The sequence below is a fragment of the Falco naumanni genome, chromosome 5, assembly GCF_017639655.2.
Source record: "Falco naumanni isolate bFalNau1 chromosome 5, bFalNau1.pat, whole genome shotgun sequence".
Classification (NCBI taxonomy): Eukaryota; Metazoa; Chordata; class Aves; order Falconiformes; family Falconidae; genus Falco; species Falco naumanni.
Window position 1 is genome coordinate 25,215,099 of NC_054058.1, and position 13,843 is coordinate 25,228,941.

At 52.5% G+C, this 13,843-nt stretch overlaps 1 protein-coding gene across 2 annotated transcripts; it reads right to left on the reverse strand.

Moving 5' to 3' along the window:
* Positions 1 to 160: 160 nt before the first annotated feature.
* On the reverse strand, positions 161 to 13,035 carry LOC121089640 (zinc finger protein 501-like). 2 transcript variants are annotated; one of them, XM_040597032.1, is made up of 3 exons: positions 12,970 to 13,035; positions 4,293 to 4,399; positions 161 to 2,993 (listed from the first exon to the last, which is right to left on the reverse strand). In XM_040597032.1, the coding sequence occupies exon 3, from the start codon at positions 2,980 to 2,982 to the stop codon at positions 1,564 to 1,566; it is 1,419 nt and encodes a 472-aa protein (XP_040452966.1). In that variant the 5' UTR covers positions 2,983 to 2,993; positions 4,293 to 4,399; positions 12,970 to 13,035; the 3' UTR covers positions 161 to 1,563. The 2 variants fall into 2 exon arrangements, with proteins under 2 accessions (XP_040452966.1, XP_040452964.1); XM_040597030.1 differs by having other exon boundaries at positions 162 to 2,996.
* Positions 13,036 to 13,843: the final 808 nt, after the last annotated feature.

Consider the following 13,843-nt stretch of genomic DNA (forward strand, 5'->3'; position numbering starts at 1 on the left):
CGCCATCCCGCCCGCCGCCGCCCCGCTTCGAACCGGGCGCCCGGAGCCGGAGCCGCCCCCGCCCTTCCCGTGACGCTCCGGTGACGGGCAGCGCGGGGCGGAAGGGGCGGAAGGGAAGGCCCGCAGCGCGGACGGGCCTGCCGTGCCGTGCCGGTGGGACGAGCGTGGCCCCCGGCCGTTCGCCGGGCCGTGCCACCCGCTACGCGGCGCCTGGGAAGCCGCGGGCTGCCGCGTCGGTGCGGCCCCAGGCCCCGCTGCCCCGGCCGCCATTAGCAGCACCGCCGTGCCGCCTCTGCCGAGCGTTGTCCCGGGGCCGGCGGGGGCTGCTCGCCAGCCCCGGGCTCTGAGGAAGCCCGGCCTTGGCCCCGCGGCTGCGCCCCGGCCCGACGGCCTTAGCGACCTCCTGGCCCCGGCTCCGTGGGGCAGGGCCCCGGCGCAACTCCGCTCCCGTCAGGTCCGAGGACAGAAAGCGGGAAGATGCGGGGGAAAAAAGGTTTTACTCAGGAGGGAAACACATAGCTAGTAATAAAACATAGCAATACAGAGGAGGTTTGTGTAATATACAGTCAGTAGCATAGCAATAAATGCAAATATAGCATTCCTAACTGTTAACGCTGAACTTTGTATGTCAATACTTCACAAACAATAGTGGGCTGAAGAAGAGTACTCCATCTTAAAAAGGGCTACAAAACTGCAAACAGACTCGATTACCAGTAGGAATTCATCATACACCAGTTCACGCTACAACTTCAGGGGAGGGGACATACTTTTTCTTTTGGTTAAATAAGGTAAGGCCACATTTTTGCCCATGTTTTGTTGATGTCCCGAGTTGGAAGGTGTTTCAAACCAGCAAGGACAAATCTGGGAGAAGCTGCCACAGACAACGGGCAGCATTCCAACTGGACATGCGCATCCATGTTTTCTGGAAACAGCCACGACAGTTTTGCATTACTCAGCTATCATGTCACTCAGGCTTTGTGTGCTGAGGTAGGAATTCATTGTCCCATGTAACATTTGGAAAAACGCAAGAAGAGACATGTAGATTGAAGTTCAGCTCCGAAGTCTTAGACTCAAAAGATTTGGAAGCACCTTGTCAAACACTGGGTAAACTTACTACATTCATGAAAAATAAGGGAAGGTAATAAAAAAGAGAGAGTTCCTAAGACTACCACAGTATCTAACAAGCCAAAGTTTTGAGTCAGAATCAACCTGGAACTTTTTATTTTGATCTCCTCTGTAACTGTAAAGTTATTTTACAAACTTGATTCTCCCAATTGTTACTCTACTACAAATTCACAATCCCCAATGCACCCAGAAGCTGGTGCCCGTTCCTCAGGCTCTCAGCACTCTTCCTAAACCACCGGTGCTCGGCTCTTAGGACTAGCTCCCTGCTTCCAGACCTCCCAAGGGGTTTTGTGCCACTGGAGTTAAGCACCCAGCCCTGACACCCAGAGTTACTGTGTCTCCAGTCAGTCTCTTCCCACCGTGGTTCTCATCACCCACCTTTTTCACGTACCTCCAAACACTGCTTTTGCTTCCTGCTCTGAACATCTGCTCTAGCCCTTACGGCAGAAGTGAGCACGCCGTGAGCATTCTCCTACCCACTGTACATTTATAAGGTTTCTTGGCTGCGTGGATTTTCAAATGCATTTTAAGTGTTGAGCTTTTCCGGAAGCTTTTCCCACACTCGCTGCACTCATAGGGCTTGGCTCCTGCATGGATCCTCAGGTGGGCACCGAGGGCTGAGCTGTGCCTGAACGTTTTTCCGCACTCCTCACACTTGTAGGGTCTCTCCCCACGGTGGATCCTCAGGTGCACGTTGAGAGCCGAGCTCCGCCGGAAGCTGTCCCCGCACTCCACGCAGATGTAGGGCCGTTCCTCGGCATGCGTGGTCTGGTGCTTGGCCAGAGTGGAGCGGTCGCTGCACCTCCGGCCACACTCAGTGCACTGGTAGGGGTTGGGCAGGAGGCCACCATGGTACATGGGCAAGACCTTCCCCCCGTGGATCCGGCGATGAGTGGTGAGCGCCGAGCTCTGGCTAAAGCCCTTCCCACACACAGGGCACTTGTAGGGCTTCTCGCCTGTGTGCGTTCGCATGTGGGTCACCAGCGAGGAGCTCTGCCGGAAGGTTTTCCCGCACTCAGTACACTCGTATGGTTTCTCTCCTGTGTGGATTCTCTGATGTCGAATGATGGCCGAGCTGTCCCGGAAACGCTTCCCACACTCCTGGCACTTGTGGGGCTTCTCTCCGGTGTGGACTCTCCGGTGTATGATCAGGGAAGAGCGGTCACTGAAGCTTTTCTCACACCGGGGGCAATTAAAGGGTTTCTCACCCTTGTGGCTTCGCTGGTGGACGATGAGATGCGAGTTCTGGCTGAAGCTCTTCCCGCATTCATTGCACTGGTAGTGTCTCTCTCCTGTGTGAGTCCGCTGGTGCCTGATCACATTGGACCTCTGGCTGAAGGTCTTCTCGCATTCATTGCACTGGTAGGGCTTCTCGCCGGTGTGGATCCGCTGGTGTTTGATCAGGTCCGAGTTGCGGGTGAAACTCTTCCCACATTCGGAGCAGCTGAAGGGTTTCTCTGCCAGGTGGATCCTCTGGTGCTGGCTCAGGTATGAGCTCCGGCTGAAGCTCTTCCCACACTCAGGACACTCGTAGGTTTTCTCTCCCACCTGCTGAGTCCAAATGGCACCATTCCTACACAGGGGTGGTGGCTTGTCCCCAGCAAGGATAACCTTGCTGATGTGGGCTCTGCCACTGTCCTCACACTCCCAAACTTCCATCCCACAGGGAGTTAGCATTCCTTGTCTCTTTCCAAAAGATGTCTCCACCTCACTTTCTGTCTCCAGCTCCTGCTTGTGGTCCTGTCTTTGGTCGGTGTCCTGGAGGTTATCTCCTTTGAGCTTTTTGGAGGAGAACAGATGCAGTTCAGCTCTCACAGGACTTTCCAGAGGAAGCTCGCCCTTCTGTGTGTCACCCATGGTCCTGTCACCTGCTGGAACGAACAGAGGAACTAGCAATGAATAACCTGCTCTTCTCTGAGGGAGAAGTCCAAACAGGGCAACTGCAGAGACCTGCTGCACATCAGCCACCCATTGGCTAACAGCAAAGGAGCCAGCCCCTCAGTATGTTCTCTGGGCAGAGTGAGGGCATGGAGACTGAGGAGTGCGGGAAGGTAGTGTGATCCGAGGATGGGCAGCCACTGTGGCACAGATTGCAAAGAGGGTCCCCTATCATAAAGTTACAGCCCTAAAGGACAAAACTTGTCACTTGCTTGTCCTCAAAGTTCCTACGTCTAGCGAGGTTAGAGGAGCACCACCACTGCTCTCCTCAACAACCCCCCTGTAGCTGCTTCTTTTCCTATTGCCTGTGAATTGCCGCTCTTCTTGCAGCGTTCCCATGCTTGATCAAGGAAGGAAGCAGCCAACACCACAGGAACATCCACCCCTGCCCATTAGACTATTTTCTTTCTTCTTTACAGTCATAGCCTTTCCCTTAAAAAGAAAGCCCTACATATTCTGCAGCAAATTGTATCTAGGTTTTGTCTACAGAACAGACAGGCGAGTGTAAAGATAAACTATTTTATTAGTCAAGAATGGGAATGAATATTTGGACTGAAACATTTAGAGGATCCTGATTTTTTGTTAGTTATACTCATGGAGAAGACACCTTAGAAATGGCTGCTGGAGTATGAGGTTAGCCAGTTAGCTAGATGGCACCACTTACAGAGTTAACATCATCCTCTTACGTGTAGGAGGTCAGAATATGAGGTAAATGCAGCAGGATAAATCCTTCAGGTTTTGATTCAGGTGATCAGCAGATTTTGGAAGACACAACTGCACTGGTTATACCAATCGGCAAAGTTGTGTTTACAACACTCAGGGCTAAAAAACATTTGTAGTACAAATAAAGGTATAGCACTGGCCCAAGGCATGCACCTCAAGGCAGTGAGCTGACCAGTAAAACATTAAAAATGTTGTCAGTGTGAAAGGAAGAAAAAGCCACACTGTGGTTAGTTATGCTGCTAACTTTCTGAGTATAATCTTTGCTGAAAAATACTCAGGATTTAATTTCGTTTTGGATAGGGTCTTTTTGAAAGGGTATTAGGTACCCCAGAAGTGTGTTTCATCTTTATCATATCCTATCTATGCATCTTCTCGAAAGCAGAATCTATCTAGTACAGGAGCAGAAGAGGCAGGGTGAGTATGGAGCGTGCAGCACAGTACACACCAAATTTTCAGCATTCAGCTCTTCCCTTCCCTTCCCAGACATGCTCTATTCAATTTCCTACCTTGTGAGCAATCTCTCTACTGTCCTGGTGTTTAGCTGCTTCTGGCCACAAAGCTGTTTCTCTTCACTTCATCCAGGAGCTTAAAGCCAAGTCAGGGACTGCAGATCCTGATCAGAGGAAAGAAAACAGATGTAATAAATACCCGTCATAGTAGTGGTGCTGTAGAGTGAGATTACAGGAGACTAAGTATTTAGGAGACAAAAGCAACCTTGACCAGAGGAAAATCATACCCAGAAAGATGAGTAAGGGTCACTACTGTCTGTTCTGCCACGCACACCGTGACACCACTGTTTGGGTCCCATAACCAGCTCACGTAGCAAAGATGGGGTCAACTACACATGCTGTGGAGAGCTGCCTGCCAGTTTGCTGCCTACTCACAAGTGTCTGGATGTTCCTCCTGCTGTGCTTCCAGACCAAAAATGTCTCCTATTAAGTTTTGTATAAGACATATATTGATTCCTCAAACCATTTTCTCTCCATCGCCTTTCTTCCTAGTGAACTAAATGAGAACATAATGTAGTTAATGCAGTTCTGTTCTGCAGCCGGAGGAAAAATGCCACCTTCACAACTGGACTGTTTTCTGCGTCTGTCTAAAGTTCCATTTATTGCCTTTACTGAAGGCGTATTTTGCTTGGTTGGTCTCAGTGGCTCAGCTAAGCACGCACAGGTCTGGGCAAAAGAAAAGGTTTTGCTCTGCTCACACATTATTGACAGAAGCAGTCTAAAGGCAGAATTTCCAGTCCTGTGCTCCAGAAAACTGGCAATTTGGCTGCCTCATTCCAAATGGAGTTTACAGGGCTGGTAGTGAGCAGAAAAAAACCAGTCACACACAGCTGTTTATGCAGGAACACCAAGATGATTTATTCTGGCCAGTTTTGACCGCCAACATGCAACCCCACCTCTCAAGGATCGCTTTTTCAAGCAGAAGTACACCGTGCAGGAGGGCAGTTTGAGGGATAGGAAATTAGGTCACCCATTTTTAGCTTTAGCACTACGTTTGTGCAGTGGTGTTTGTACAGAGGCTTTTTAAGATTCTGAGGGCTCAGTGATGTCCTAGAAATGTACAGGTTACACAAAGAAAACGCTTAAAACCTACACATGTGAATGCCAGCTCTGCAATGGCGTTGGACCATTTTGGTCATGTGGATTCCCACTATGCCACTAGGAACAAATGTAAAATTATTCATGACTGGGTGTTCATAAGAAAAAGAAATGTGAACCAGCATCTTTTCCTTTCAAAGTGAGAAACAAACTGAACTGGCTGCTCAGTGGTGTACCAGAGGAGAGTACTGCAATAGACATCAGTTGCCAGACCCTCCCAAAGACAGAGGGAAGATTTCCCTGGCTGCATAACACCACCATGATAAAAGAAAGCTCCTGATAAAATGGAAAACTGACATTCTGTTGGCTCTGCCTCAGCCTGGAGTCCTGTCCTTGCTGCTCCCCACTGCCTCCTCCACAGTGGATTTGGTGGGCATCATCCCTTGGGGAGAGGGTGTTTCCACTCCTCCCAGCAGCAGGCTGCAGCTGCAGGTGCTGATCCCAAGTAAGAGGCAGGGAAGCCTGAGGTCTCTCTCCCCAGACAACACTCCTACAAGATAACATTTAATAATCTTTATATAATTTAATAAAAGATAACACCTACAAGGCAGTACCACTTTGTAGGTGAGCCTGACCCTGCTGAACCATCCTTCTAATTTTAGGGGAAACGTGTCCTTCTGGTTCAGTCCTGTCCTGCTGTTGTTTGAGAGCCACTGTAAGCACGTGGTCAACATGCACCCTGAAATGGTAGGTGAGCACCTACAGAAGGCAGAAGATGGATGCAGGAGATGACTGATGTTGCGTAGAGCCAGGCAAGTTGTGGGATACAACAGAAAAGCGTGTTGTGCAACAGGTAGTAAAGATCTGTCCCTAAACAAGAGGTGAAACCTGGACCACCACTGAGCACCAGACAGGGACAAGGTGCCAGCCTGCAGAGCAGCCACGTTTGGACAAAGGCAAGTCCCCAGGCAGTGTCCTGGCTGACGAGGTAACCCAGTCCTTGTGAGGCCGACTGAGGAACGAGAGAGGTGACCAGCAGCACAGGGAGGTGACGGGCTGTGCTGAGCTCCTGTGAAGACGGACAGATAGAGGCCGAGGGGCTGCCCCATGAAGGATGAAGGACGTGGCTGGCCGGGGGTGGACGAGCCACCACTAAGACCACCGCAAGCCTTGAGGAGACAGGAGAGACATGGAGAACAGAAAGCTGCAGTGGATGTCACCCTGGGGAAACCGAACTCGGAGAAATCCGAGTTTGGGCCCAGCGGCACTGAGGAGGAGGGCAGACCCCGCCGGGGACGGCCTGTGCCCGAGCTCAGCCTCAGGCAGGCGGCCACCGCTGCCGCCCCCAGCACGGACCCAGGGGCGGCGCTCGGGCAGGAGGGGAGGCACAGCTGGCACTGAGGGGCTGTGACACCACAGCAACGCCACCGCCACCGCCCGCTGCCTGGAAACCTGATGCGGCAGTGCGAGGACGGCGGCCCGAGCAGCGGAGGTGACACCTCCAGCAGGGCAGGGACCCCAGGCTGTTACAGGCACCGCACGCGGCATGATGTGGGCGAACTGGGCCTGTCTGGTTCTGTCTGGTGAGTAGGGAATGCCTTTCCGTCAGGCCAGGCCCCGAGGAAGGGCAGCCGACCTGGCTGCTCTTTACCCCTCCCCATCGCCCCTCAGCTTTGGCAATTTGGACACAAGGGGAAGAGACAGGAGCACCCTCGAACACCTCAGGTGCAAAGATCTGGGATGGTTAAAATTTTGCCAGTCTTCACCCATTGGAGCTGGTATTTTATTCATTGAGGAGGGCCAGAGAGTGACCCCGGAGCCAGGGAGGAGGGCTCGAGCTGACCAGACGTGAGCACAAAGGCAGAGATTAGACTTGACCTGCAAAGCCAGAAGGGAGGAGCTGGCCAGGTGATACAACTGGGGTGGCAGGAGAAAAGGATTTCAGAGAGGACCTTGAGTAAAGGCAAACAGAAAGGGATATACCTGAAAGCAATGGATAGAAAGGCCAGGCTGCTCCGGCCACATCCTATCAGGAGGCCATGGAGGGGTCTCACATCTCACAGTCTCCTCGTTCCCTGCTTTCTGCAAACCCCCCACCCCCAGTCACCTGGCAAAGCAGTGTGTGCTGTCCTCTCCTACCTCTCCTACTGCCTCACTGCGACAGCCCCTGGTGTCCTCTTGGGAAGAAAGTTACATGCTTTTGTTTAACCCTGCTGCATCTACAGACAGATAGGTCTTAATAAAATGGCATAGATGTTAACCAGATATAGGCCACGAGGAAGTTTTTGGTTTCTTTTTTTTTTTTTTTTTTTTTAAAAAAGATATTACAGGTTAAGAGACTTTTACAGAAGTTGCAAAGTCAAACTTGGAGCATGCCTGAATCACAGTCACTTTGGAACATTAGATTTGTTCCCCTCATGTATGGGCATAGTAACCCAGCACTTTAATTACCTGGCTTCACTGTTTTCACATGGGTTTTATCTTCTTTAGTCCCTGGATGGACACCACCTTTCTAATGAGCAGCTTATTCAGTACCTTATGCCACCCTTACTGTTCAGTGTTTGACTCCAATTTATTTACCTGAACTCTGCTATAGACAGAATGGCTCATTTCCTCATGAACTTTTTACATACTCTATGTTTTAGAGCTTCACAGCTATTAATAGGCTTATAGGGATTTTGCAAATGGCAAAATGAGGTCAGTGAGGGATTAAAGTCAAAAACATCCACTACTTCTAGAATCTCAGTTTGAGATATCTCAGCCCTGGCTTCTCAGAGTACATACGCTAATGTAGCACTTACTTGCCATTCAAAATACACCATATGCAGATTCCAAAACTGCAAGAGAGCTCAGCCTTCCTATAAATGGCAACCCACAAGGTAAAGGAAAATGCCATTAATAATATGTTACGAAACCTGGTACTTGTTTAGCATCCTACAGGAGCCTCTGTTGTGTAGCCAAAAATAAAACCTACTTGTTGGAAGAGTATCCACAAAACTATCCTTGCCCTTCCAGTGTCTTCCTGATTCATTCTTCCATACACCTTCCAAGCTGTGGGAAATGAGGCAGGTGTCCTGAAAATAGTAAGTGCCTAACCTAGGAAACTGATTCCTTGCCAGAGCAGGTCCAGTCTCTACACTTAAAGAGCTGCCAAGTCTTTAGGAAAGAAGAGTAGGTTGCTGTGTATTTAAAAAATGTATAAAAAGCTTATGCAAGAGGAGGTGAAATTATGACTGCACATGAAGCTTTTCTTTGGGCACAACTAACCTCCAAAGGTTTGATTTCACAAGCTTTCATAATGTACAGGAAAGAACTGACTTGAAGTTTTGCATAATGGTTCAGTGAATGCTTGGACCGTTGTAAGGGCACGCTCCATTAACTCAGGGGGTCTGGACCCACTTACCCAGAGGAACAGAACCTGCAGAGGCTAAAATCTTGAAAGGAAAGAGTATCCTTGATCCAGCCCCGACAGCAGAGGTACATTTGCAGTTTCAGCCATGACTGCCAAGACATTTCTCCCAGTTCAAGATTTTAATCTCCAGAGCTTTGGTGAAGGGCTCTCAGCCATGTATTGTCCCCAAAATACCACACCCTTTCAATATGGGTAGAGCAGGTTTTCCCCAGCTCTAGACCCCCTGTCTTGAGCCTGTTACTGCATTTTCCCTGTGCTGGATCCTGCACCCTGAGAAAGCAACAGAGATCTAGGTTCAGCCCTCCAGCTCTTCTGAATGTGCCATGGTTAGCATTTCCTTCTTTCTCTGACTCTTTGCATTTTATTTTTCACCAGTGCTCATCGGTTGGGGCTGCACAGCTGGCCCTTGGGGTGCAAAGGCGCAGCAGCCAGGAACACCACTCTCTGACCAAGAGTACCGTGAGTTCTTTAGGTCTCTCCGGACTGCCCGCCACGCCAGCACTGCCTGCCTCCTTCGTGCACTGTACGGCTGCCAGAACCCCCTGGTCCAGAGACTGGACAAGTACGAAAACCACGGAGTCATCCCTGAGGGTAAAGCCATCATGACTCCCAAGGGCAAGCAAGATGGATGGTGGTCCTGCATGGCCAGCACTGGACCTGATCACTGGGTGGGGGTGGTTCTCAGAAGCTGGTGGGGGAGAGGGGTGGGTAGGAGTCCTGCAGTGAGGAGAAGACACCTCTGCTCATGAGCATCCTCTCTCACACTTGATTGCATCCACATATGTCCCTAGGACCAGCCTCCTCTCACACTTTGGGTCATGGAGATGACCAAGAAGCAGTGGAGTTTCTCACCAAGGTTCAGGGAGGCACCCAAATGGCATGGGGGTTTTCATGGAGCAATGTCATTCGACAGTGAGGTTATTGCTGAGGGCTAGTGGGACCCCAACACTATAGTTTATCACCAAGTTTGTGTCTTTATTTGCCTCTTTCTAGGACCCATATGCTCTGAACTGCCAAGAATTTCTGCCTTCCCCAACTTCTGCACCTTTTCTTTTTATCGCTGTACTAGGAAAAGATATTTCATTAAGGTGAGTTATTCAGCTATTTCCTGAGGACCATGGTGTGCTCTGGGCAAGTAATGGGCAAAGGGAGAGTCCTGAAAATGAGGAAGTGGGAAAAGAGTAGGCTGAAAGACAGAGAGGATAGAAGAGAGCCATGGGCAGCCTGCCTTCTGGGGGCAATCACCAAGCTGACTATCTTAGACTGGTGGGCTTACACTGATGGCACCTGCACCCACATGCCAAAAGGAGACTTTGCAGAAGGTATTCTTCAAGAAAATGAACCTTTGAGGATCACCTCAGCCCATATCTCCAGCTCTTATTCCCAAAAAAGTTGAGACAATCTAGGTTACTACAGGAGAATGGGTGATTCATGCAGGCTAGAAGAAAAGGAAAGTAAAGAGAAAGACAACTGAGAGTCACAGGGGATGACTTACGACTTATGGGAGACTTGACAAGGAAAGAAGGTTTCTTTCCTTTCTTGAGCTCATCTTTGGTAGAGAGTGGGAAAGATGGGATTACATAGTGAGTGCTAACCCCACAGAACAGGATGGGGGTGCCTGTTCCTGAAGCCCACCGACTCTACAGAGGTGTGTTTTCTCCTCCACAGAGGATTGCATGCCCAGGAGAGAGCAAAGCCAAGCTGGACAGCACACAAACCTTCAATGACATGACCACAAGCAATGATGCAGGGTTGTCCAGCATCTTCAGAAACCAGCCCCTTTTCCCCACATTTCCCACAACCACCCAGCCAGGCCGCTCCAGCCCTAACACAGGAGTAGCTGTGATCTCCACCTCCTTACCTAAGGGCACGCCACAATCAAGTAGCATGCAACTAAATCATTCTGACCCACATGCCACGGAGGTGACAGCCAGTGGCCATCAGCAAGGAGAGCTGTCCACCAGTGACATCCAAGATGTCCTCCTGAGGCTACAAGATACCCATGTGCAGAGTTCACTGCAAACACTTCAGCAGTTGTTGACCATGGGGAAGGCAGCACGGGATGAAGAGTTGCAGGCTGCTGCTCTGAAGCTGCTGATGGCCCTGAACAATGCAAATGTGTCTCAGTGGACAACCAGTGCTGACGCAGGGAACAGAAAGAAGTGAGCAGCAAAGGAGGATCAACCGTTGTGGTTCTTCTACATGGTGTTAAGTAAGATACACTTTCAGAGGGCATATATGGGAAGATGGAAACAAGAGAAGGAGTCCTCCTTCCTAGGCCTGAGGCACTGTCAAAGTCGACAGTGCTTCCCCATGCCAACAGTATGGGAAACAAGGGGAAAACCCATCTACCCATCTTTTCCAAGTGCATGGGGAAACCTAAGCACCTGAAATAACATTGCTCAGGATTCAATAAGAAAGATGTTATCTGCTTGGAAATAACTGCATTGAAAAGATATTGCCCTCTCCCATAAAACTGTTCACTCACTATTGTTCAATTTGGGAAATGGCTATTCTTGAACAAGGCAAAATGGAAAAATAATCCATTTTTCCTGCTTGTGGTTGTGTCACCATGACTAGCTCTCTGTCCTCGGCAGAGAGATGGGTTTGTTGTGTCATTCAATGAATGTCATGGGAGATCGCTGGCCTTTCTTAATCAAATAGAAGTGTTTCTGCTCAGAAGCATTAAGGGAAGAATATTCTTTGGGAATATATGTGTAAACATATATACGTATATACACAAGGCATGCTTTCTAAATGCAGGAAGGCCTTACCCTGCAAGGGAACTGCTAGTCTAGCATTCTCCTTGTGTTAGTGTTTGCACATGGTTGTCATCTACTTCTGAAATGATGCTATGAAACACACAGGATAAACATTCACATTAGGAACCTCCTCTTGTGTCTCTCAGAAAATGAGAGAGTCTGATTTATGGGAACTTTGGCTGAAGTGCTGTTCCTTTTATAAACACTGGCTATATCTGTAAGTAAAACAGTGTGAAGCTACCTGGAGGCAGCACTTGCTGCTAAAAGCAGAGTGGGAACTCTTCAGGAACCAGCTCCCGTTTTCTAAATCTCCACTCTGAATTAATTAGAGCTACCTCAGACCTGCTCTAAACTGCAGTGGTCAGTTTTGGCTTTCAGGAGACCACCGTTAAAAGTGAGAATCCCCTATCCACCTTTCCTCCCGCAAGCCTCCTCTGAATCTCTTCTGCCCAGGGCTGTGAGGAGACAGGGGCAAAGGCAGCTCTCCTCAAGGATGCACAACACCAAGCACATCCCCGTGGAGACAGTTGGGGACGCCTGTTCTTTTTATGCTGCCTAAGTGACACAAACACATGTGAGCGAAATACAGGCTCTGTCTCTATGCATTGATGGAAATCCTTAGAAGAGCTACTTGGAAGGCTATCTCAAAGTCTTCCATTTGTCTTGGGAAGCATAACCTTTCCCAAGGCTGAAGGCAGGTAACACAGGGGAAACGTGCAAGCCCTGGAGCAAGAGTGCTTGCTTGCTTCCCTGTAGGACTGCCCCGGGCATAGACCTTGCCGGGTGGGATCCCTAACAAGCCGCAGGCTGCCCCGGCCTCACCCTGCCACACCAGCGCGTTCCCCTCTCCCCAGAAAGCTCCCCAAGCGGCCAGATGCCGCCTGAGGCACCGGGGCCCCCGTCCCCTCTCGCCGCCGGGCAGTGACAGCTCCCGCGGCGCGGCACGGCCGGGGCACTGCTGCCAGCAGCCCTCCCCGCCAGCCCCGCCGCGGGCCGGTACACACGGGGTGCCGGCTCCGGGCTCAGCGAGCCGAACGCAAGAGCTTTGCTGAGCAGATGGCTGCGGCCAGGCCCTCCACGACGCCACGGCCCGTGCCGCGCTCCGGCTGCCCTCCCACCGGGACGGCGGGGCTACAGGCCGCCGGGAGTCGCTCGCCCCCGCACGGACGGACCGGACCGGACCGCTCCCCGCCGCCGGAGCGCGGGCCCCGCCACCTGGCCGGCACCGACCGAGCGCCGCAGCCCGCGGGGTGCCTGCCCCGCCCCGCTCCCCCGGGCGCCCCGACAGTCCCACCGCGGCGGCCGCCCCGGGAGAGCCCCGTGCTCCCGGCCCGTTACTTGGCGGGGCTCCGCTCGCCCAGCCCGGCCCGGCCCCCTCCGCCCCCGCCCCGGCGCCGCCCCGCTGCCGCTCCGCTTTTGTTGCGGCGGGCGCGGAGGAGCCGCCTTCCCCCGGCGGACTTACCGGGGCCCGGGCCATGTGTGCGGCGGCGGTGGGCCGAAGCCGAGGCGGGGCGGCGGGGCCGAGCGGCGGCGCTGCGGGGCCGCTGATGCGAGGGGCGGTGCGGTGCGGTGCGCTCCGCTCGCTGGTGTTAACCCCTGTCTGCGCCGGCCGCGGCCCCGCCGCCTCCGCCGGGCCGGGGGTCTCCGGGTGGCGCTGCCCCGTGCTGTGCAGGGCCGCCCCCGGAGGGAGGTTTCCTCTCGCCACCATGCGAGAGGCGGCGGGGGAACGGAGACCCGCCCCAGGCGGCTAGGGGGGCTGCAGGGCCCGGGCGGGACCGCCGGGTCGCCGCCACCCTCCGGTGCCCGGGGCTCCCGCCGCGAGGAGCAGGCAAGGCCGGCGGAGGGAGGCGGCGGGGCGCGCGTTTGCATCCTGCTGGGGCCGAGGGGCTCCCGTGCTGGACGCGCTCGGGTCCCCCCTGAGCCGGCAGCCAGCAACACGACCCAGAGCGCGGGGAACCACGCACCCGAGCTGGCAGCGCTCCTCGCCCGCGTTCCCCAGCACTGGCTGCGTGTTGCCGCGCCTGCGGTCTCCCTGGCAGGTAGGGAAGCACCAATGCTAAAGCCTAGAGCTGCTTTCTTGGTGACGGGGTGGTATTTTCTCCCCTGGGGGCACTTTCCTTCAGGTGAGGAGGCTTCACTCTGCTACCGTGCCTAAGGTTTTTCTGAGGTGCTGGTCGCCGCACCACTTTTTGCTGTTTGGATACAACACAGCACATCCCAGGGCGTACAGGCATACAGCTTATGCCACAGCAAAGGATCCATCCACCCCAGGCAAAGTGTACTTGTTACTGTACATCCTGCAAGTGCTGCTGATGCACAGGCATTTAGCCAGCTGT